The 22,752-nt window shown below is 38.3% G+C and overlaps 1 protein-coding gene across 1 annotated transcript in view; it reads left to right on the top strand.

The window, feature by feature from the left end:
* The first annotated feature begins 269 nt into the window (after positions 1 to 269).
* Positions 270 to 22,752, top strand: part of LOC133458648 (occludin-like) — a 33,634-nt gene continuing 11,151 nt past the window's right edge. The window contains exons 1-4 of the mRNA XM_061738791.1: positions 270 to 484; positions 5,671 to 6,274; positions 9,777 to 9,971; positions 10,777 to 10,944. Coding sequence (XP_061594775.1) covers positions 5,690 to 6,274; positions 9,777 to 9,971; positions 10,777 to 10,944 — 948 coding nt within the window. The 5' untranslated portion in view covers positions 270 to 484; positions 5,671 to 5,689. The remainder of the gene's footprint in view (positions 485 to 5,670; positions 6,275 to 9,776; positions 9,972 to 10,776; positions 10,945 to 22,752) is intronic.

Raw genomic sequence — 22,752 nt, forward strand, 5'->3', positions numbered from 1 at the left:
CTTGCCTACTTTTTTTTTAATATCATCTCATGTTTTTGTGCAGAAGTTCTGCAGTCTGAGGGCTATGTTTTCATGCGGAAGAGTACAGTGACGTCAATTATTTTTTATTTTCATTTTTACATTTGTGTTTCGAATTCAGTCAGGTTTTTGATTTCTATTCTAGTTTTCCAGAGCAGAGCCCCTCCTGGTTGTGGCGTGGAGCGGAAAGCCTGCCCTCTAGCGGCTGAACCGCGGTACTGCAGCGCTGCGGTGCGGCGGCGCTGAAGCCGCAGGGAGACAAAAAGCACTTGTTCGGAGGCGGTCGGAGTACCGCTGTCTCTGTCCAGGTCGTTGGTCTTAAAGCAACAAAAGATATATATTTATACACATTTAGTTCGGAAAGTTGTTGATAATTTAACGCAATCTTATTTTTTCCCTCAAACTGAGTGAAACTTTGGTTGGAAGGAGAGTTTTAACAGGAAAACCGAAGGGACGCTGGTCTCAGGTAAGAGAGCCGTTCAGCTTGTTAAGTTCTTTCTTTTTCTGAGCACATGTTTTACTTTTTTTTTAGGAGAAAATAGTTGGTTTTACTCGCATTTCACGTTTTTGCGACGTTTTAAAGTCGTTGTAAATGTTTTATTTGCTGGTAAACAGATTTTTACCTTCGACAGGTGGGTCTCAACATTCCCACGTCGACTCCTGTTACCTTTATTGATCTCACTATATGGATCTCAGAGTCAATTTACCTTGATTTTATAAGAAATCATGTTTATTTTAACAATTCGTAAACATGAATACATAAAACCACAACCAGAAAAGCGCAAAGCATAAAAAACAGTCTGCAATCAGTGTAGTTTTATGTAGTTTTAAAGGTTTTCAAAGACAAATAAAGCCCTAAAAAACATTATAAACCAATCTTGATCGTATTTGAATTGTATTTTTAAGCAGATAACAATCAAAAGTAGGATTAATAGTCATATTTGAGCGAAGAAACTTAAAATAGTGTTTCTTATTAATATATAGTATAATAACTGTTTTTTTTAACACTATATTTATTGACATTTTTTCCAATTATTACAACAATACAGTTATCTCTAAATAAAATGTACAATAAAAATAAAAAAACAATGAAAGAGAAAAAAAAACAAGCATAGCAGACAAAGATACAGAGACAAAACAACAACATAAAAAAACATTACGCACAAAACTCATAATAACTGTTTTTAGGTCTGTCACATGATACACGTCTCCAAGTGACCAGATGGATTAATTTATAAGGCTTTTATTCAAATTTTTTCAGCTAAACTATAGTTTTACGGGTTTTACGGTGAGGTGTTTTTGGGGAAGCGGTCTTGGCTGACTCCTGGGTGTGTGTCAGTGGGTCCCAGCCTACATTGGGCTGGGCCCTAATTGTTTTTGACAGATATAAAACATGTGACTGTATAACTGGAATTCCTCCATGAGCAGCGTGTGATTGAGTCCCTGTGGGCTGTGGACGGTGGGTGTCGGACCTGACCTGTGACCCTGATCCAAACCCTGCCTTCAGCCCAGTTTGGAAATGAGATGATCCAGATTTAGACAAACAATACACTCTAGTGTTACTACTATTGTTACTACTACTACTACCACTATTACACCATTGTTGCTGCTGTTACTCCTACTGCTGCCGTGCTTTTTCTTTTTTTTTGTTGCAACAGACAATGACCTTTTATATTGGTTCAAATTGATTTGAAATCTACCTTATTTTTCTAATAAGGTAGATGTTTTTAAGCGTGGAAGGTATTTTCTCAGGTAGTAGTGACAGTTTTAGTGACTGTGTATTAGGGATGGGCGGTATGGACTAAAAAATGTATCACGATAATTTCTGGCATTTATCCCGATAACGATAAAAATGACGATAAAAAAAATACCAATTCAACTCCACCTTTGTAATTATAAATCTATCTCCACATTCAGTCTTTGGAGCCAAAACACTGCTGTAAAAGATACTAAATACTACTAAACGTAATCAATGGGAATTTTTCTTTCTTTCTTTCTTTCTTTCTTTCTTTCTTTCTTTCTTTCTTTCTTTCTTTCTTTCTTTCTTTCTTTCTTTCTTTCTTTCTTTCTTTCTTTCTTTCTTTCTTTCTTTCTTTCTTTCAGGCTCATTTCTTTCTTTCTTTCAGGCTCATTTCTTTCTTTCTTTCTTTCTTTCTTTCTTTCTTTCTTTCTTTATTTCTTTCTTTCTTTCTTTCTTTCTTTCTTTCTTTCTTTCTTTCTTTCTTTCTTTCTTTCTTTCTTTCTTTCTTTCTTTCTTTCTTTCAGGCTCCTTTCTTTCTTTCTTTCTTTCTTTCTTTCTTTCTTTCTTTCTTTCTTTCTTTCTTTCTTTCTTTCTTTCTTTCTTTCTTTCTTTCTTTCTTTCTTTCTTTCAGGCTCCTTTCTTTCTTTCTTTCTTTCTTTCTTTCTTTCTTTCTTTCTTTCTTTCTTTCTTTCTTTCATGCTCATTTCTTTCTTTCTTTCTTTCTTTCTTTCTTTCTTTCTTTCTTTCTTTCTTTCATGCTCATTTATTTCTTCTTTCTTTCTTTCTTTCTTTCTTTCTTTCTTTCAGGCTAATTTCTTTCTTCTTTCTTTCTTTCACGCTCATTTCTTTCTTCTTTCTTTCTTTCTTTCTTTCTTTCTTTCTTTCTTTCTTTCTTTCTTTCTTTCAGGCTCATTTCTTTCTTCTTTCTTTCTTTCAGGCTCATTTCTTTCTTTCTTTCATGCTCATTTCTTTCTTTCTTTCTTTCTTTCTTTCTTTCTTTCTTTCTTTCTTTCAGGCTCATTTCTTTCTTCTTTCTTTCTTTCAGGCTCATTTCTTTCTTTCTTTCATGCTCATTTCTTTCTTTCTTTCTTTCTTTCTTTCTTTCTTTCTTTCTTTCTTTCTTTCTTTCTTTCTTTCAGGCTCATTTCTTTCTTCTTTCTTTCTTTCATGCTCATTTCTTTCTTTCTTTCTTTCTTTCTTTCTTTCTTTCTTTCTTTCTTTCAGGCTCATTTCTTTCTTCTTTCTTTCTTTCATGCTCATTTCTTTCTTTCTTTCTTTCTTTCTTTCTTTCTTTCTTTCTTTCTTTCAGGCTCATTTCTTTCTTCTTTCTTTCTTTCATGCTCATTTCTTTCTTTCTTTCTTTCTTTCTTTCTTTCTTTCTTTCTTTCTTTCATGCTCATTTATTTCTTCTTTCTTTCTTTCTTTCTTTCTTTCTTTCAGGCTCATTTCTTTCTTTCTTTCTTTCTTTCTTTCTTTCTTTCTTTCTTTCTTTCTTTCTTTCTTTCTTTCAGGCTAATTTCTTTCTTCTTTCTTTCTTTCTTTCTTTCTTTCTTTCTTTCTTTCTTTCTTTCTTTCTTTCAGGCTCATTTCTTTCTTTCTTTCTTTCTTTCTTACTTTCTTTCTTTCTTTCTTTCTTTCTTTCTTTCTTTCTTTCTTTCTTTCTTTCTTTCTTTCTTTCTTTCTTTCTTTCTTTCTTTCTTTCTTTCAGGCTCATTTCCTCAATTTATCGTTTTTACCGTGAGATGACAAATTCTTACTGTGGGGAATTTATTTGACGGTTTATCGTGAAGGGTAAAATATCACCCATTCCTACTCATGAGGGCAAAACTTAGGCTCGTTCATGCAGACTCTCATTTTTCAGAGTGTTTATTTAGGTATTTCAGGAAATTGATAATACAGTTGTTTTCCTATGTTAACAGAAATAACTAATAGCAGAGGAATGACCTTCTCTTTGAACCAGCAAAGTCAGAATCCGTGCGGAGATGTTGGTACCAGGGCAGGGCGGGAGGCCTAACAATACTTTCCTTTTTGCCTCTTCCAGGCTGAAGGAGTCTCTCTCCAGCCCACACAATGAAAAGACTTTGAACATGTCACAAACTCCATTCAAATAGAAATTTTGCTTTCTCACAGAGATATTCAAGGCCGCGGTTTATACTGCAAAACTTAACAATAGCCATTCTTCTACACTGAGCTCTAAAGGGAGTGGGCGACCGACATGTTTCATGTAAACTTCACAGAAAAATAGAATTATAGTGTTTCTTTTAGGTTTTCCCTATCCGACTACAAATTTTAATTTCAATCTGAATTAAATACACTATGGGCCTGATTTACTAAAGGTTTGCGTGCGTAAAAACGTGTGCAAACTTGACATCACGCGCAAACCAATATGCAAGCTGATCTACTAACAGCGTGCAAAGAGGACTGCGCCTCTCAAATGAGCAAAATAGCACACGCTGTTCATTTAGTACTTTTGCCCTGATGAATAATCAATATGGGGCGTACCCGGCAGAAAGCGCTAAATACTGGGAGGGGAAAATGCAAATATGTTCATTTACCACAAGCAATGAGATTTACCAAGCCTGAAAGTAATTGCGGGGATTGTGATTGCGTCTGTATTTAATACGTTCGAAAGGAAGGTGCTAATCTGCCCAGCATTACGCACCGATGGCTGCTGTTATTGTGGCAAGGAGGCGACATCGCCAAAATCAAAGAATACGCAGAGAGAGAGTCTTTATTCTGCTGCATGCTATTTTAAAAATGGTTGCACAAGTTTTATTAAAGGCCACTTTTTCTTTAGTTCTTTGCCTTATATCTTGCCACCTTCTTTTAACCTCATCTGCCGTTCTTTTTGTTTTACCAACTGCATTTATTCTATCGCAGGTTTTCTCCCATATTGCGTTTTTTTTGGTAATGTTTAAATTTCTTTGCTGTAGTTCATGAATGTGTTTATTTGCCTCTTCCACTAATATCTCTAACTCCAACTCGTCAAATTTCATTTTGCGCTTGCGAATCCTGCTTTCCATCCAGACTCTCCATGGCGCAAACCGTAAGACACGCAACACCTCAAGAAAGAAAGAAATGAGCATGAAAGAAAGAAAGAAATGAGCGTGAAAGAAAGAAAGAAATGAGCCTGAAAGAAAGAAAGAAGAAAGAAATGAGCCTGAAAGAAAGAAAGAAAGAAAGAAAGAAAGAAAGAAAGAAAGAAAGAAAGAAAGAAAGAAGAAAGAAATGAGCCTGAAAGAAAGAAAGAAATTAGCCTGAAAGAAAGAAAGAAGAAAGAAATGAGCATGAAAGAAAGAAAGAAATGAGCCTGAAAGAAAGAAAGAAGAAATAAATGAGCATGAAAGAAAGAAAGAAGAAAGAAATGAGCCTGAAAGAAAGAAAGAAAGAAAGAAAGAAAGAAAGAAAGAAAGAAAGAAAGAAAGAAAGAAAGAAAGAAAGAAAGAAGAAATAAATGAGCATGAAAGAAAGAAAGAAGAAAGAAAGAAAGAAATGAGCCTGAAAGAAAGAAAGAAAGAAAGAAAGAAAGAAAGAAAGAAAGAAAGAAAGAAAGAAAGAAAGAAAGAAAGAAAGAAAGAAATATTCCCGTTGATGACACTTTTTGTATTGGTATTTTTTTTATCATTATTGGGATAAATGTCAGAAATTATCGTGATACATTTTTTTGTCCATACCGCCCATCCCTACTCATAAGATCACATCCCCTTCATAATGGTAAAACATTTACAATGTTCAGTTACCAAGCCTCATCTCTAAAGATGGTCACGCCTAACTTTCCCGTATCGCTCCAGGTAGCATTAGTCATATCAGTCCTGCTGAAATACGTGGACAGAGTGTGTGTCCTAGTTTTATGCTCTGTATTTTAATCTCTTAGCTAATTATTTCTGATTTGGTGTCTCTTTTTTTTACAGTTTTGGACATCTGTGAGCAATGTTTGACCGGCAGCATTACGAGAGCCCACCGGTCTACAGCCCTCCTTTTACCCCTCCATCCAACAATGGATTTGGCCCTGCGGGGAGTTACAACAGCCCTCAGAGCGATTACAATGCATACCCACCTCCGCCAGGGTCGTACTACATCGAGGACAGACCACAGCACTTCTACAAATGGCTGTCCCCTCCCGGGATCACCAAGGCGATGATGGCCGCGGTGATCGTGCTGTGTCTGGCAATATTTGCGTGCGTGGCCTCGACTCTCATGTGGGATATGCAGTATGGATACGGCACCGGCGGTTACTATGGTTCTGGTAGTATGGGCTACGGCAGCGGATACATGGGAGGCAGCTACGGCTCGGGCTACGGCGGAGGTTATGGAGGTTACGGCGGCTATGGAAACCAATATGGTTCCTATGTTTCTCCTTACTCTGCCAAAACTGCAATGATCGCCATGGCAGCCATCAACTTCATCGGATCACTCAGCTTCTTTATTGCCAGCTTCTCTAAATCCCACACAGTCCGCAGCAGGAAGTTCTTCCTGGCCATCCTCATAGCCACCATCATCTTGGCCGTCCTGCAGGTAATAAACATTTATATTTTAGCAGAGGTGTCAAAAGTATTCACATTCATTACTCAGGTAGAAGTATAGATACTAGAGTTTAAAAATACTCCTGTAGAAGTTGAAGTATCATCTCAAGTTTTTTACTCAAGTAAAAGTATAAAAGTACTGGTTTCAAAACTACTTAAAGTATAAAAGTAAAAGTAATGTAAGGGGGAAAAAAGCCATTAAGGACAAAAGCCATTGAAAATGAATGCATCTTAGTACAATGCAAATATATTAAAGAACCATATCTTTGTACTATTGAGCATTAACATGTGTTTCAGAGAGCAGAAGATATGATAACTAGTTGCCTATAAGTATTGTAATAGTGCAAAAAGTCAAACTTTAGAGGCATGTTATCATTTATCCTAATGTTTATTGGAATGTACATCCAAGTTTAGTTGCAGGAATCTGAGGGAACGGATGTAAGAACAAAACTGGACAAGAACATCTGAAACAACCACAACCAAATTCACTCTATCCGGATGGAGCAATTTAACTGGATAGTTTTTTTTAAAGGCCGAAATGAAATAGAATAACGAGGCTGTTTTTAAAATGTAAGGAGTAAAAAGTACAGATAATTGCGTGAAAATGTAAGGAGTAAATGTAAAAAGTCGTCTGAAAAATAATTACTCCAGTGAAGTATAGATAACCAAAATTTTTACTTAAGTAAGGTAACAAAGTATTTGTACTTCGTAACTTGACACCTCTGTATTTTAGTTCATTTTGATGAATATGTGGGGTGTTTACTGAGCATTGAACTGTTGATCTTTATTTGAATGTATTTGACTTCCCCTCCTACGAAGACTGGCAACCTTCCTGAATCTTTCCAACTCCAACCTGCTTGAAAATAACCTTTTAATGGTTCCCAGATTGATTGATTGCAATATTATCCTCGCTAACATAATTTCTGATGTCTTTTTTCCTGGGGATATTATTACTGTGTGATCCAGACCAGCATACTGTTGGGACTTCTACTTTTGTGGAACTGGTCACACCTACTAAAGATCATTAAATGAAGTGCTTTGAGTGGCAGCATCTCGTCTTCCTAGTCTGTTCCTTTGTTTTTAAACACACAATTACTATCTTTTGGATGATTTTTAAAAAAAATTATAACACAATTTGATTTTAAATGGGTTGCTGTTCATCCAATGCTGCATTTACCTCATTTTAAGACCAGGTAATGAACCTATTTTGTTTTTGTTGGTTGGTTTTACCTCCCAATCCATTAAATCTTAAAAACTGGAAGGTATGCTTTCTTATTTACACAACTGTAGATATAAATAAATAAATTGGGTGACCTACTGAAATATGCATAAAGCTGTTTGAACAGTCCAGCTGAGGTGCAATATTAATAGAAAATGATGCTCATTCTAATAATACGGCCTCTCATTGTGTATAATGATGTGACAATCCAGTCACACAATTATTTCATAATATGTATATATTTTTATCAGTTTCCATTGTTTAGCATCTGTTTTTCTTCCTCTAGAGTGAAAAATGATTTATGGTATTGTTTTCTGTTTATTATGTTGTCAGTGCATACCAAAACCAAAATACTGCCAGGTCTACATTTGCAGCAGTGGTAAAACTTATACAAACAAATATAATATCCCAAACCAAATATTTAGTCTCCTCTGATCAAGTTTGGATCTAACTGAGCTATCGTTGCACTATAGATATTGCTTAAATTGTTATTCATTTTCCATTTGAACTAATCACACTTTTTTGAGTTCATAAGTTTATCCTGCAAGCCATAAAAGATGAATGCCAAATATTTGAAGCGTCTCCTCCCTTTTCATATTTCAACAATGCTAAGTAACTTTCAGCATTACCACAATATTTAAATTTGCATGCTTTGGATACCCTAAAAACCAGACACATCATCTGAGACTGGACTCTGTTACTGCAGTTTATCTCAGCTTCCAGCCCAAAACATTTTGAGTTGGTCAAAAAATGTCCTTGCATAGATCTGTTTCTGAGATCAAATCAGAAAGAAAACATATGTATTAAGGAAAAACAATGATAAAAGATGCTCGTCTCCTGAAGATGCTTCTAGATATTTTGTATATCAGTTTTTGATATTCCAAGAGGGTCTTAAGTTTTAGCACATTTTTACAAACTGGATGAACTTTCTCCAAATTCGATTTGATCAAAACCAGAGTTGTACTATAGTTCTCATTTTTCCTGGCTGATTAGTAAATGCCAACAAAGCATTAATAAACATAGATTAGATAACAAACAGACTTGCAGGACATCCAAGATCTTCCAGCCCGGTATATGTGTCGTCTCCTTGTAATGTACCCTTTGCACTTGTAACATGTTCAGTACATGTGATATGATGCTGCTGAACTTGTATCTCAGTGGGATCTGATAGTGTTGCCTTAGTCATATTTGAAGAGAGAAATCTTCTAGCAGTATCATTATATCATCACATGACTTGTATATCGTTTTAAAATCTTTCTTTTTTATCTGAATATGTGTATGTACTAGGGATGGGCGGTATGGACTAAAAAATTTATCACGATAATTTCTGGCATTTATCCCGATAACCATAAAAATGACGATAAAAAAAATATCAATTCAACTCCACCTTTGTAACTCTAAATCCATCACCACATTCAGTCTTTGGAGTCTTTCTTTCTTTCTTTCTTTCTTTCTTTCTTTCTTTCTTTCTTTCTTTCTTTCTTTCTTTCTTTCTTTCTTTCTTTCTTTCTTTCTTTCTTTCTTTCTTTCTTTCTTTCTTTCTTTCTTTCTTTCTTTCAGGCTCATTTCTTTCTTTCTTTCTTTCTTTCTTTCTTTCTTTCTTTCTTTCTTTCTTTCTTTCTTTCTTTCTTTCTTTCTTTCTTTCTTTCTTTCTTTCTTTCTTTCCTTCTTTCTTTCAGGCTCATTTCTTTCTTTATTTCAGGCTCATTTCTTTCTTTCTTTCTTTCTTTCTTTCTTTCTTTCTTTCTTTCTTTCTTTCTTTCTTTCTTTCTTTCTTTCTTTCTTTCTTTCTGGCTCCTTTCTTTCTTTCTTTCTTTCAGGCTCATTTCTTTCTTTCTTTCTTTCTTTCTTTTCTTTCTTTCTTTCTTTCTTTCTTTCTTTCTTTCTTTCTTTCTTTCTTTCTTTCAGGCTCATTTCTTTCCTTCTTTGTTTCAGGCTCATTTCCTTCCTTCCTCCATCTTCCTTCCTTCCTTCCTTCCTTCCTTCCTTCCTTGTTTCCTTCCTTCCTTCCTTCCTTCCTTCCTTCCTTCCTTCCTTCCTTCCTTCCTTCCTTCCTTCCTTCCTTCCTTCCTTCCTTCCTTCCTTCCTTCCTTCCTTCCTTCCTTCCTTCCTTCCTTCCTTAAATCCAGCTTTACACAAAAACGTCATCAACGGGAATTTATCGTTTTTACCGCGAGATAACAAATTCTTACTGTGGGGAATTTGTTTGACTGTTTATCGTGAACGGTAAAATATCGCCCATTCGTAGTATGTACTAACTCTGAGTCTTTTTCAGGGTATCATAACCATTGTCTACATCGTTGGGGTGAACCCCATGGCCCAGGGCTCTTCCAGTATGATGTACAATCCGATGCTCATGATGTGCCAGAACCTCTACCAGTCCACCAGCTACTCGCAGATGGGAGGAGTGGGAGGCTTCCCCATGTACAACCAGTACCTGTACCATTACTGCTTTGTGGATCCTCAGGAGGTTTGTAGATAATCGTGTAGATATTTTGTTCACTTAGATCTTGTACCCTGAGCTGAATGAGCAGCAAAGCCTGCTAAAAAATATATTTTCATTTCAGAATGATGCCCATTTTCCCATTTAGACTATACAGGACAGTCTCAGAAAATTAGAATATTGTGATAAAGTCCTTTATTTTCTCTAATGCAATTAAAAAAACAAAAATGTCATACATTCTGGATTCATTAAAAATAAACTGAAATATTGCAAGCCTTTTATTATTTTAATATTGCTGATTATGGCTTACAATTTAAGATTAAGATTCCCAGAATATTCTAATTTTTTTAGATAGGATATTTTAGTTTTCTTAAGCTGTAAGCCATGATCAGCAATATTAAAATAATAAAAGGCTTGCAATATTTCAGTTGAATTGTAATGAATCCAGAATGTATGACATTTTTGCATTACAAAAAATAAAGAACTTTACAACAATATTCAAATTTTCTGAGACAGTCCTGTACATTTATAAAATAGTAAAAAAGTTCCCATTTTAATTATCTTTTGCTCAAGCTGAAAGTGATGAATTGTTATGAATTGATTTTGTTTAAAGTGTCTACCAGTAAGCAACAATCCAAAACACAATTATTATACCGTGTATAATGACATAAATCTAAGAAATTAACTTTGGATTGATTAAGGGATTGATTAAAACCCCTGTTGTCTCCAATGGTGATGCATGTATGACTGTTCTTTTAGCACCAGAAACTTTATTGCATTGCTTATCCTTGACAACTCTCTGGACGTCATCTACATTTTCTTGCTTTTCCAGGGAGTTGCCATGGTGTGCGGATTCCTAGTTGTCATCGCGTTGGGAGTCGCTGCTTTCTATGCGCACAAGACAAGAGGGAAGATCTGGCGCTACGGAAAACCAAACATCTACTGGGATGAGCCTCTCGTCGGGGGGAAGGCCTCTGAGGGCAGAGATGTAGAGGAATGGGTAAGAGACAACTGGATGACAAATGGTTTAATACAACTGTTTATGTTTGGGATTTAAAAAGAAGGAAAAAAAACAAAAGTTTTACCCAAACCGACCTTGAGCTGTACGTGCACAGCTTGCAGTCAAAAAAAAAGGGTCACATTGTTTTTAATCCTGACTAAGGATGGAATACAATGTTCATCATCAGATTTGATTAGATTATGAAATGTTGACCTGCAGGGGGTTATTCGAGGTAGCAGATTCAGTCACCCAAAAATGACCTATCCTTTTTATTTTTGGCAAACTGGTAACTGGGTAGGCCATCAGTGAGAGAGTCATTGCACCGCTTAGGTAATCATCAGGTATAAGGACAGGTGGAGGATTGCGGTGGTAAAGCTGCAGTAAATAACCAAGCTGAGAGCTGCACATTCCTGAGGCTGGTCTGTCGTCATTAAGCTGGTTTTTACTCGCTAAGTTTTTCATGTCCAGAGAGATTTTGATTACATCTCTCATCTGTTTTCATTGCTTTGCTTTATGAGTTTAAGGAACAACTTCTTATTGACGAGCCAGTCGGTTTATGGGTTCCAGCTAGGAAAGAGTTTCACCGCAGTGGCAGCGTTTCCTCAGAGAGAGGTGCTTTGTTCAGGGTCTGGCCTGAGAGCAGCCAATGATTGTATGCTTCTCGTCCACAACCTAGTTTCGCTCTAAGTAATCATTAACCACCTGTGAAGATAGTAGGCAGGCAGGTCGTTTTTAGAGATCCTGGATCATGCTTTTAAATGTCAACAACACACTAGTCATATAAGACTGACACCTGAGATATGGGTTAATGACTGACCTGACCCGTCACATCAGAGGCTCCAGGTTAGAATATGTTTGTTGTTTTTGAACTCCTTTAAGGGTATAGTTTCACATTAGGTACATTTCATTAATCATATATATTTGTTGTTTTTGAACTCCTTTAAGGGTATAGTTTCACATCAGGTACATTTCCTTAATCAGGGCATGTGTAAAATTTCTGGGAGAAGTGTTTTGTACCTTAAAACTAAATGGAAATATCATTTGTTTTCATTTTGTTCGGCACATTCCTTATCACAACTACGGGACATCCTACTGAATACACATTGTCCATCTCCAACCTTTATGAAAACGTTGTACTTGGGACTGTTAGGAAATAGCCAGATAGCGTAGATGCTTCAAGTGCAACACACATAAGTAAATATAAAACAGAAAATACAGGACTGTCTCAGAAAATTAGAATATTGTGATAAAGTCCTTTATTTTACGTGAAATGCAAAAATGTCCTACATTCTGGATTCATTAAAAATCAACTGGAATATTGCAAGCCTTTTATTTTAATATTGCTGATCATGGCTTACAGTTTAAGAAAACTCAAATATCCTATCTCAAAAAAATTAGAATATTCTGGGAATCTTAATCTTAAACTTATTATTATTATTATATTTCTTTATTTGGTATGGACATCACAATAACATAGGACAAACCAAATGCACTGTTTGAGTGTTTTAGCGTACATGCTAATTTGCAACACTTGTCCACAGGAGGCTTTTAAAAAAATTATATAAAAAAAAATATATAATATAAATATAAATATAAACTGTAAGCCATGATCAGCAATATTAAAATAATAAAAGGCTTGCAATATTTCAGTTGATTTGTAATGAATCCAGAATGTATGAAATTTTTGTTTTTTTAATTGCATTACAGAAAATAAAGAACTTTATCACAATATTCTAGTTTTCTGAGACAGTCCTGTATAGTCGCATTACGTAAATATTCAAGAAGACTATAAACATAGTAAAATACTGCTAGTGTGTCCAACTCCCCTGAAGTCCTAAATCCTCCTTTTGATTTGACCACGCAAACTGATTTTTTATTGAGCCAGTTGTTTATCATAGATTTGTGAATATTGGACATTTATATTATGCTAGATTTTTCTTTAAAATACTAAGAAAACCTTTACCATATAGTCCGTTATCATGTACAGTTCATCATTTGAGTAAATCAGTCAATGAAGATGCAGACAATCCTGTGAGTCACTGTGCATCTGTTGCAAAGACTGGAAAATACTAGAGACAGCGCTAAACAGACATGTGGTTATATTGGATTATATAGAGCTGTTTGTTTTTGCGAGAGGGTGTCACTCCTACAGTATGGTATCATGGACACAGAAGTGATTCCTGTGACTAGGAGACTAAATCCTCTGACCAGTACTAGTGTATAATAATGGGACTCTGCTCACTGATGTCATCCGGCTTATCGTAGGCAGAGTAATGTAGTGTGCATTACCACTTCTCTTAAGAACGTATGCATTTTCCACAGAAACAGCATCTGTAACAAAGGATAATAAGAATTATAAAGGGCTGGGGAGAGTCATAAAAGTTTTAAAGAAAGTTGAATCATGGAAAATTTGATTATTATTGCATAAATGATAATAAGGAGAACATTTTAAAATATTTGCTCCGTGTATGCTGTGTAAAGTACTACCCAAACTGTAGAGGAGAGAAGACAGGTAGGAAACAGAGTAACTCTGTTGAAGTGAATCTGTTGTTACTTTTTCTTTTATTTGTTGGTTTGGATCAATATCTCTTTGTAACAAGAATCAGCTGATGTGAAGAAGTGTGGAAAGATCACAGGTGTCAGCCAAATGATCATAACACAAATGAAGTTCCTAACGGAAAAATAAAGTTATTTATTATTATTATTATTATTATTAACAAACGGTACAAGGTTGGGACTAGGGCTGGGCGATATGGACCAAAAGTCATATCTCGATATTTTCTAGCTGAATGGCGATACTCGATATATATCGATATTTTTTCTGTGCCATAATTGGGGTTTCCCCCAAAGCATTATAGCATAGCATCTCTGTTAGCTTCATTTTTTTCTGAGGCAAACCCTTAAAAAAACAGTCAGTTTTAATACAAATGTCACACAGGTACATTTATTAACAGAGGTCTGCACAATATCAAAATGTATAAAACAAATGAAATAAAACTAAACTGCCTGCATATATAGAATAAACATGCTTATTGAATAAAACAAAACAAATATCCCTTTCGTGCATAACAATTATATTCAAATACACTGTACAATTAATACAATGTAAACAGTAACAGGCAGACTTTTCCACTGAGGTTGACAGTTGTGCAAATAACAAAACATTTGTGCAAATCTCAAATAAAACATTCAAGTCAATTTGTCACAAAATAAGCTATATCAAAATCATAAAAAAAAAAAAATTATTTAAAAAATCGATATAAACGATATTGTCTCGTACCATATCGCGTTTGAAAATATATCGATATATATTAAAATCTCGATATATCCCCCAGCCCTAGTTGGGACCTCAAAGAAGGCTTGGGCTTGGTTTGGCTGATCGAAGCCACCCTATTTTTGACGATTTTTTGACGTTGCCAACTGGTTCTACAGTTTACCAGCATGCTATCGTAATCTTCTTTATAAAGAAGTCCCTTCGACAAGTGGTTTTTACCTGTTAGTGTGTTATTTTTACGTGGTTTGTATATGTCTCTGCTGGCTATACAAAAACATGGAGATAATAAGCACACCTATTACCTATGAGCACCACAGAAAGCATGACAAGTGGCCCAACAAACTTGGAGATGATGAGAAAATGGATAACTCATTAACAACTACATCTGGGGTTTGTTTCAACTTGATTGTTTTATTCTAATGGCTCAGTTAACACATTTATGCATCAATTTACACACCAAATTTAACCAGAAAACCCCAGCAAATAAACTGAAACTGGATGTGGATAAATTACCAATAAGAGGACTTGAGAAATCAGTAGATTTATTTAAGCAGTTGAATGCAAAAGGGTCAGAATATACATCAGGTGTCTCGATGTACAAAGAAAATGAAATAAAGGAAGCATAAATAAAAGGATAATTCATTCTTACGATTGTTGTAGACAAAATCATTTTTAAGGTCAGTGTTAATCTTTTTGGGGCAGAGCAACAGTCTGTACATTTAGTCGGCCCAAGGCTACATTTTGCTGTTCTCAGCAGTTTTGATTTAATCAAGTGGCCAAGGCTGAATTTTCCATCACAGTCACCTTCCTCCAAACCTCATTCCTGTCTCCTCGCTGGTCCCAGCTGGCAGGCATCCAGGTCGTCTAAAGCAATTGGAAATATTGGACAGCTATTACTGGCTTCTTCTTTGTGGTTGTAGACTGGCGAGACAGTTCAGGCCTTGGGGCTGTCGGATCGATCAGAGTAACACAACAAGAACTTTAAAGGAAGAACCCAAGAAAATAAAAAAATTAATCAAAAAAAAATTAATCCAAAATAATCCGTTTCCCATCTTTTGTTTTGATGATAAAAAAATTGAAAACAGATCGTTATCCATTATCCGTTATCCCATTTCATTGATGTGTTTGAAAATCGAAATTGGGAATTAAAACAGGGAGTGGAAAACTCTTTTCTCTATTTCCTATTCGTTTCCACCGGGGGGGGTCGGGGGGGGTATGTTAGAGTTCAGTACATGTTATTGATTGGACGCTGCTTTTTTTTGACGCTGCAGCTGAACGGACTGTCACAACATCACTGCAGTTTCATGACGGAGTGAAGACAGATTACAGATTAAACTCATGTTTCACTCCCAGGTTTCATATTTGATTTATTTTCTGTTTCAACATTAAAAAAATCTAAAACTGTTAATTTTCAATCTGATGAACAAAAGAACCAGAAAGGTCCGTGTATCTTTTGGTCATTGGATTTTTCCGTCATGAGTGGGAATCAAAAAACAAAAAACGATTGGTTTATTTGATTTTCCTTTTAAAACAAAAAACAAATATTGAATTACACTGCATTTTTTCTTTTTCTGTGTTAATATGATTTAACAAAGATTCAAAATACGCTTTTATTTTCGTTTTCTATTTCATGTAAGAAAAATGAAATCCCTAGTCAACAGGAAGGAAAAAACGAACCAAAAACAACCGTTTATTCATATTCGTGCACCGGAAGCTGGCATTTACAACCGAGTGAACTTAGTTCTGGATATTTAACAGGCATTCCTGTGACAATTCTCTCCAGGGGAAGTTTGATTTTAATATTTTATTGGTCGGGTTTACGTGACTCGGAAATGGCTCTGTATGCTGCAGTTCGGGTAACCATGGCAACCATAGCGGCGCTGAAACAACAGATTAAGGATTATTTTTTAAAGATTGATTAAGGACTTGTTCCACACCGGTTTGACGCACAAACACATTTCCTGCACGTTGCAGCAGATGTGTCTCCTGCAATGCTCAGAAATGAGCGTCAGAAGATTCTGTGCTCGGCATCATCTGAGGAGAAAAAGGCTACGCAGAGCTGGAGAGCGCTTTGATTCATCATGGCCGAATGACCGGCTATCTGTCTTCACTGGGGGTGCATGCTGGAGAAGGTCGGGTTGGAAGAATTAATTTAGTCCCACGCGTGAGGTATCCACGTGATTATCATTATATGTATAAATTGCACTGCAGCACAAACTTTACCTGACGCCGGAATTCATGGTATGGCTGATGGAGCTCTCTCAGGTTCTTCCAACCCGACCTTCTCCAGCAAGCACCCCCAGTGAAGACAGATAGCCGGTATTGCGGCTTTCCTGTACTTTTAAGAGCCGCTTGAGAGTTTATTGTTAGGTCCTGTATATTTGCATGACGCGCTGCTGACAGAGAAGTAGGCTACGCTGAGTCCGACAGAAGTTTTATGGCGTTTAATGACAAAACTCTGCCACAAACGGCCTTCCGACATGCTTAATGGGTTTTAAACGTGTACACTGCAAACGTGATCGGGGTGATCAGTGTTCAGTACAAAGCTGTCAACAAAAATTAGGCTACGGCTCCCTAACAGCCTGTCCTAACTGCATGCGAGCGTCCGACTGTCGCGCCGCAATGCGTGGCATCGGACCCGCTCTGAACGCGTTCGGCCCCACGTTCTACCACGTTCTTTTGATTGACAGCTGAGACTCGCCTTTTAGAAGGCTGATTTATGGTTCCGCGTTACACCAACGCAGACCTTACAGCGTAGGGTACGCGGCGCGGTCACCGAACGGTGCGCGTCGCCGCGTACCCTACGCTATAGGCTACGCCGTCGATTTTACGCGGAACCATAAATCAGCCTTTATTCACCTGCCCGTGCGCTCCTGAAAGAAACTCCTAACATTAGCCGACTCCTAAAAGAGTAAAGGGACAAGTAAAAGATGGGTGATTACTTGTAATCTCCCTACGTTTGTACTTTCTAAACAGAAAACAAGCTTATTATTCGGTGGAATAAGTGGGGAAAAAACCGAACAATTAATAACGGCGTGTGATTACGCAATCAAACAGCGAACAGCTGGAGTGACCGGCGTGCGGTGCAAACATGTCAGCATGTCAGATCATTACTGGGATGTGGGGAAAAAGCAGAGGACACGATCAATCCGGCAGGATCCGGGACAAATTAAGCCCTAATAAGATTAAGATAAGATTCTTATTATATCTTATTATCTTATCAGAACCTTCCAGCCTGGCGATCTCCCTCCAGCAGCTGCCACTTTATTGAAGTTCTTGTATTGAAATGACTGTTTCCTACAGCGCTTTACACTTTTTTTTCAACTTTCAACCGGCTTTCAACGCGAGCGACGGGAAGAAAATAGAAGCAGGGCGTGCGACAAAAGTCCAGCTCAAAACGACGCCGCGTCGCTCGCAACCAGTATAGACAGTGCAATAAAAAATAAAGCAATGGAACTGTTTTTGACGCTGACTCTCGCTCGCGTCGCATGCAGTGTGTATATTTGCAATATACTGTGGACATCTGAATAAAAACCTCATAAATAGATTGAATCAAAGCGCTCTCCAGCTCTGCGTAGCCTTTTTCTCCTCAGATGATGCCGAGCACAGAATCTTCTGACGCTCATTTCTGAGCATTGCAGGAGACACATCTGCTGCAACGTGCAGGAAATGTCATTGTGCGTCAAACTGCTGTGGAACAAGTCCTTAATCAATCTTTAAAAAATAATCCTTAATCTGTTGTTTCAGCGCCGCTATGGTTGCCATGGTTACCCGAACTGCAGCATACAGAGCCATTTCCGAGTCACGTAAACCCGACCAATAAAATATTAAAATCAAACTTCCCCTGGAGAGAATTGTCACAGGAATGCCTGTTAAATATCCAGAACTAAGTTCACTCGGTTGTAAATGCCAGCTTCCGGTGCACGAATATGAATAAACGGTTGTTTTTGGTTCGTTTTTTCCTTCCTGTTGACTAGGGATTTCATTTTTCTTATATGAAATAGAAAACGAAAATAAAAGCGTATTTTGAATCTTTGTTAAATCATATTAACACAGAAAAAGAAAAAATGCAGTGTATTCAATATTTGTTTTTTGTTTTAAAAGGAAAATCAAATAAACCAATCGTTTTTTGTTTTTTGATTCCCACTCATGACGGAAAAATCCAATGACCAAAAGATACACGGACCTACACGGACGGTCCGTGTATCTTTTGGTCATTGGATTTTTCCATCATGAGTGGGAATCAAAAAACAAAAAACGATTGGTTTATTTGATTTTCCTTTTAAAACAAAAAATAAATATTGAATTACACTGCATTTTTTCTTTTTCTGTGTTAATATGATTTAACAAAGATTCAAAATACGCTTTTATTTTCGTTTTCTATTTCATATAAGAAAAATGAAATCACTAGTAAACAGGAACAAAAAACGAACCAAAGACAACCGTTTATTCATATTCAGTGCAGTGTTTGGCGGGTGTGCTTGTGAGAACTGGGGTCCCTGGAGGTCCTGGAGGCCTAAGTAACCCCGTACCGGGACGTGGTCCCGGTCCTGGCCGGGTGCAGTGCAGCGTTTGGCGGGCTGGGTGTGAGTGTCTGGGGTCTCTGGGCGCCTGGGTCCGGTCCCAGGACTCCTGGGTGCCTGGGTCGGGTCCCGGGGATCCTGGGTCCCTGGGTCCTGGTCCCGGGACTCGTGGGTCCCTGGGTCGGGTCCCGGGACTCGTGGGTCCCTGGGTCGGGTCCCGGGACTCGTGGGTCCCTGGGTCCGGTCCCGGGACTCGTGGGTCCCTGGGTCCGGTCCCGGGACTCGTGGGTCCCTGGGTCCTGGTCCCGGGACTCGTGGGTCCCTGGGTCCTGGTCCCGGGACTCGTGGGTCCCTGGGTCGGGTCCCGGGACTCGTGGGTCCCTGGGTCGGGTCCCGGGACTCGTGGGTCCCTGGGTCCTGGTCCCGGGACTCCTGGGTGCCTGGGTCCTGGCCACTTTCGCCCGATTTTCAGACACTTTGGCCGGCTTTTAGACAGAAACGCCGGTTTTTCTGTGATGCTTCCAGGGTTCCTCCAGCCGCCTGTGTCCGCTCCCCGGGCTCCCCCTCGGCCCCGGGCGTCCCGCTGCGCCCCCGCACCCACCGACCCACCTCCAGACCGATTGGCAACCGCGGCCTGACATCGGAGGGCCCCCGCCGCTCCCGGCTTCACGCCCAGAAAACGGTGCGTCGAGGCGGGGCGAGGTTCCGGCCGCTCCCGAGGTCTCCCCGCACGGGGCTGCCGAGACCCGAGTCCCGTTGCTGCTTTGACCTGGTGTTTACTGTTGCTATGACAACTGTAGCTACATCTGGGGGCGTAATGTCAGTACGGGGAGCCCGGGGAGCGGACACAGGCGGCTGGAGGAAGCCTGGAAGCATCACAGAAAAACCGGCGTTTCTGTCTTAAAAGCCGGCCAAAGTGTCTGAAAATCGGGCGAAAGTGGCCAGGACCCAGGCACCCAGGAGTCCCGGGACCGGACCCAGGGACCGACGAGTCCCGGGACCCGACCCAGGGACCCACGAGTCCCGGGACCGACCCAGGCACCCAGGAGTCCTGGGACCGGACCCAGGCGCCCAGAGACCCCAGACACTCACACCCAGCCCGCTAAACGCTGCACTGCACCCGGCCAGGACCGGGACCACGTCCCGGTACGGGGTTACTTAGGCCTCCAGGACCTCCAGGGACCCCAGTTCTCACAAGCACACCCGCCAAACACTGCACTGAATATGAATAAACGGTTGTTTTTGGTTCGTTTTTCGTTCCTGTTTACTAGTGATTTCATTTTTCTTATATGAAATAGAAAACGAAAATAAAAGCGTATTTTGAATCTTTGTTAAATCATATTAACACAGAAAAAGAAAAAATGCAGTGTAATTCAATATTTGTTTTTTGTTTTAAAAGGAAAATCAAATAAACCAATCGTTTTTTGTTTTTTGATTCCCACTCATGATGGAAAAATCCAATGACCAAAAGATACACGGACCACGGACCCATTAGGTTTTTATTTCTGCTTTTTCTCCTTTAAACAGTCTGCTTGTTGTAATTACTCAACAACAGGTCAGGCAGTGGCGGGTCTGAGATCGGACCTGTTTGTGTTGTAGAACTCAGGGAGGCCCGGCTTGCTCTGCTGACCTCATACACAGACTTCATTCAGCTCAGCCAGGGGAGAGCTGCATTGTCTCTCAAACATGAAGTCATCACAGTTGCTTTCAGAGTGGCTGTCTGTGTGCTGCGACCCCTGAAAGGCTGCACAGATGGAGAGAGACACCGTCCAGAGCTGGATTCATGGACACGGTTAGAAACATCCAAGTACAAACTGAACTTGGCCTGAAACTGTTGCATAGAATTAACAAACAATGCACAACACGGATAATTGTAAGTGAAAATATTAAGCCTTGCAGAGCATAATATTACTAATCTCTTGCTACCACATTCTTCACTGAGAGTGTCATTAAAAGGGAGTAGCAAAGACTTGAGGCCAAGGAATTTGTGGAAAACTAGGGGCTGTGGTTTTTGAGCTATAGTCCAGTAGTGAATAATGACCTTCAGGTCAGAGCTTTTTTTTAAAAGAGCTCAACTTAGCTACTGCCTCTCTCATTCATGCTTCTATACAGGACTGTCTCAGAAAATTAGAATATTGTGATAAAGTTCTTTATTTTCTGTAATGCAATTAAAAAAACAAAAATGTCATACATTCTGGATTCATTACAAATCAACTGAAATATTGCAAGCCTTTTATTATTCTAATATTGCTGATCATGGTTTACAGTTTAAGATTAAGATTCCCAGAATATTCTAATTTTTTGAGATATGATATTTGAGTTTTCTTAAGCTGTAAACCATGATCAGCAATATTAAAATAATAAAAGGCTTGCAATATTTCAGTTGATTTGTAATGAATCCAGAATGTATGATATTTTTGCATTACAGAAAATAAAGAACTTTATCACAATATTCTAATTGTCTGAGACAGTCCTGTATAACTTCTATGGCATCACTTATGTAAATTGCTGTCTGTGGTGGGATTTGTTTCATATTAGATTTTTAATATCAATTCAGTGTCTACTGTCTAGTGTTGTCTTGTAGCTGTAGCTTTCATTATTAACAGACATGTTTTAAGTTTGGTTTCAAAGGCGGTGGTGGCATCAACCTCCTTGACCCAAATTGGTAGGTGGTGCCTGATAGCAGATCTACGCTTGGCTATTCTGGGAACTATGAGTAAACCTGCACTTTGAGAGCGGAGATCTCTATTAGGAAGTTCAGATGTTATCAGGTCTTTAGATAATACAGAGCTCGGCTGTTAAGGACTTAATAAGTAATAGAAATTTTAATTCAACTCATAAATTACAGAATTTTGAATTCAATTCAAAATTCTGTCGAAAACCAATGGACTGAGACTAACATGTGATCTGTCTCACTGATTCCTGTCAGCACTTGTGTTGCTGCACTTGGGGTCAGCTGGATTCAGGGAATTACTGGGCCATCCTGCTAATAATGTATTACAGTAATCTAGTGTAGAAGTGACAGTGGCATGGATAAGTTTTTTCAGCATCACCCATGGAGAGGATGCTCCTCATCTTGGATATTATGGAGTTGGAAAAAAGCTGCGTTACAAACGTGATTAACAGCTGTTTAAATGACAAATCCTGGTTAAGAATAATGCCAAGATTTCTTACTTACGGTAGTACTAGAGGCCTGAAGTTTGGCCAACAGTTCTGTTTCATCTGGCTTCATAGATAAATACAGCTGCGTATTATCAGCATAGCAATGAAAATTTATGCAGTGCTTCTGGATAATATACTGGATTGGCCCTAGCACTGAACCCTGTGGAACACCGTAACACACCCTCATCTGGGCAGAAGAAACCTCATGAACAAGAACAAACAGGAATCTGTCAAATAGATATATTATTTTGTTGTTTTCATTCTGTTACATCACTCAGTCACTTCTGCTCAGTAAAACTTGCTATTAAAGCACAAATATAAGCATCCCTCCCTCAGAATACTTGTTTTGTTTTGTGGTTTTTAGATATTCAAGCGTGGCTTTTGATTACTCAAGCAGAAAGATAACATCCATTAAATTCCCTTTCTCCCTCACTTTTACCTTTTCCTTTCCATCCCATTTCTTTGACCTTCACTCTACCAAATCTGCTTTTTTTGTTTTGTTTATTAGCTTTAGCTCTCTTTCTTCTTCTTCAGCATAAATATAAGCATCCCTACCTCAGAATACTTGTAATGAAAAGTAGTCTTCTGCTATTCAAGAGTGGTTTTTAGATATTCAAGCGTGGCTTTTGATTACTCAAGCAGAAAGATAACATGCATTAAATTCCCCTTTTTTTTAAATACTCTCCCTCACTTTTACTTTTTCCTTTCCATCACATTTCTTTGATCTTTACTGTACCAAATCTGCTTTTTTGTTTTGTTTATTAGCTTTAGTTCTCTTTCTTCTTCTTCTTCTTCTTCTTCTTCTTCTTCTTCTTCTTCTTCTTCTTCTTCTTCTTCTTCTTCTTCTTC

This window comes from Cololabis saira, chromosome 13, assembly GCF_033807715.1.
Source record: "Cololabis saira isolate AMF1-May2022 chromosome 13, fColSai1.1, whole genome shotgun sequence".
NCBI classification, from domain to species: Eukaryota; Metazoa; Chordata; class Actinopteri; order Beloniformes; family Belonidae; genus Cololabis; species Cololabis saira.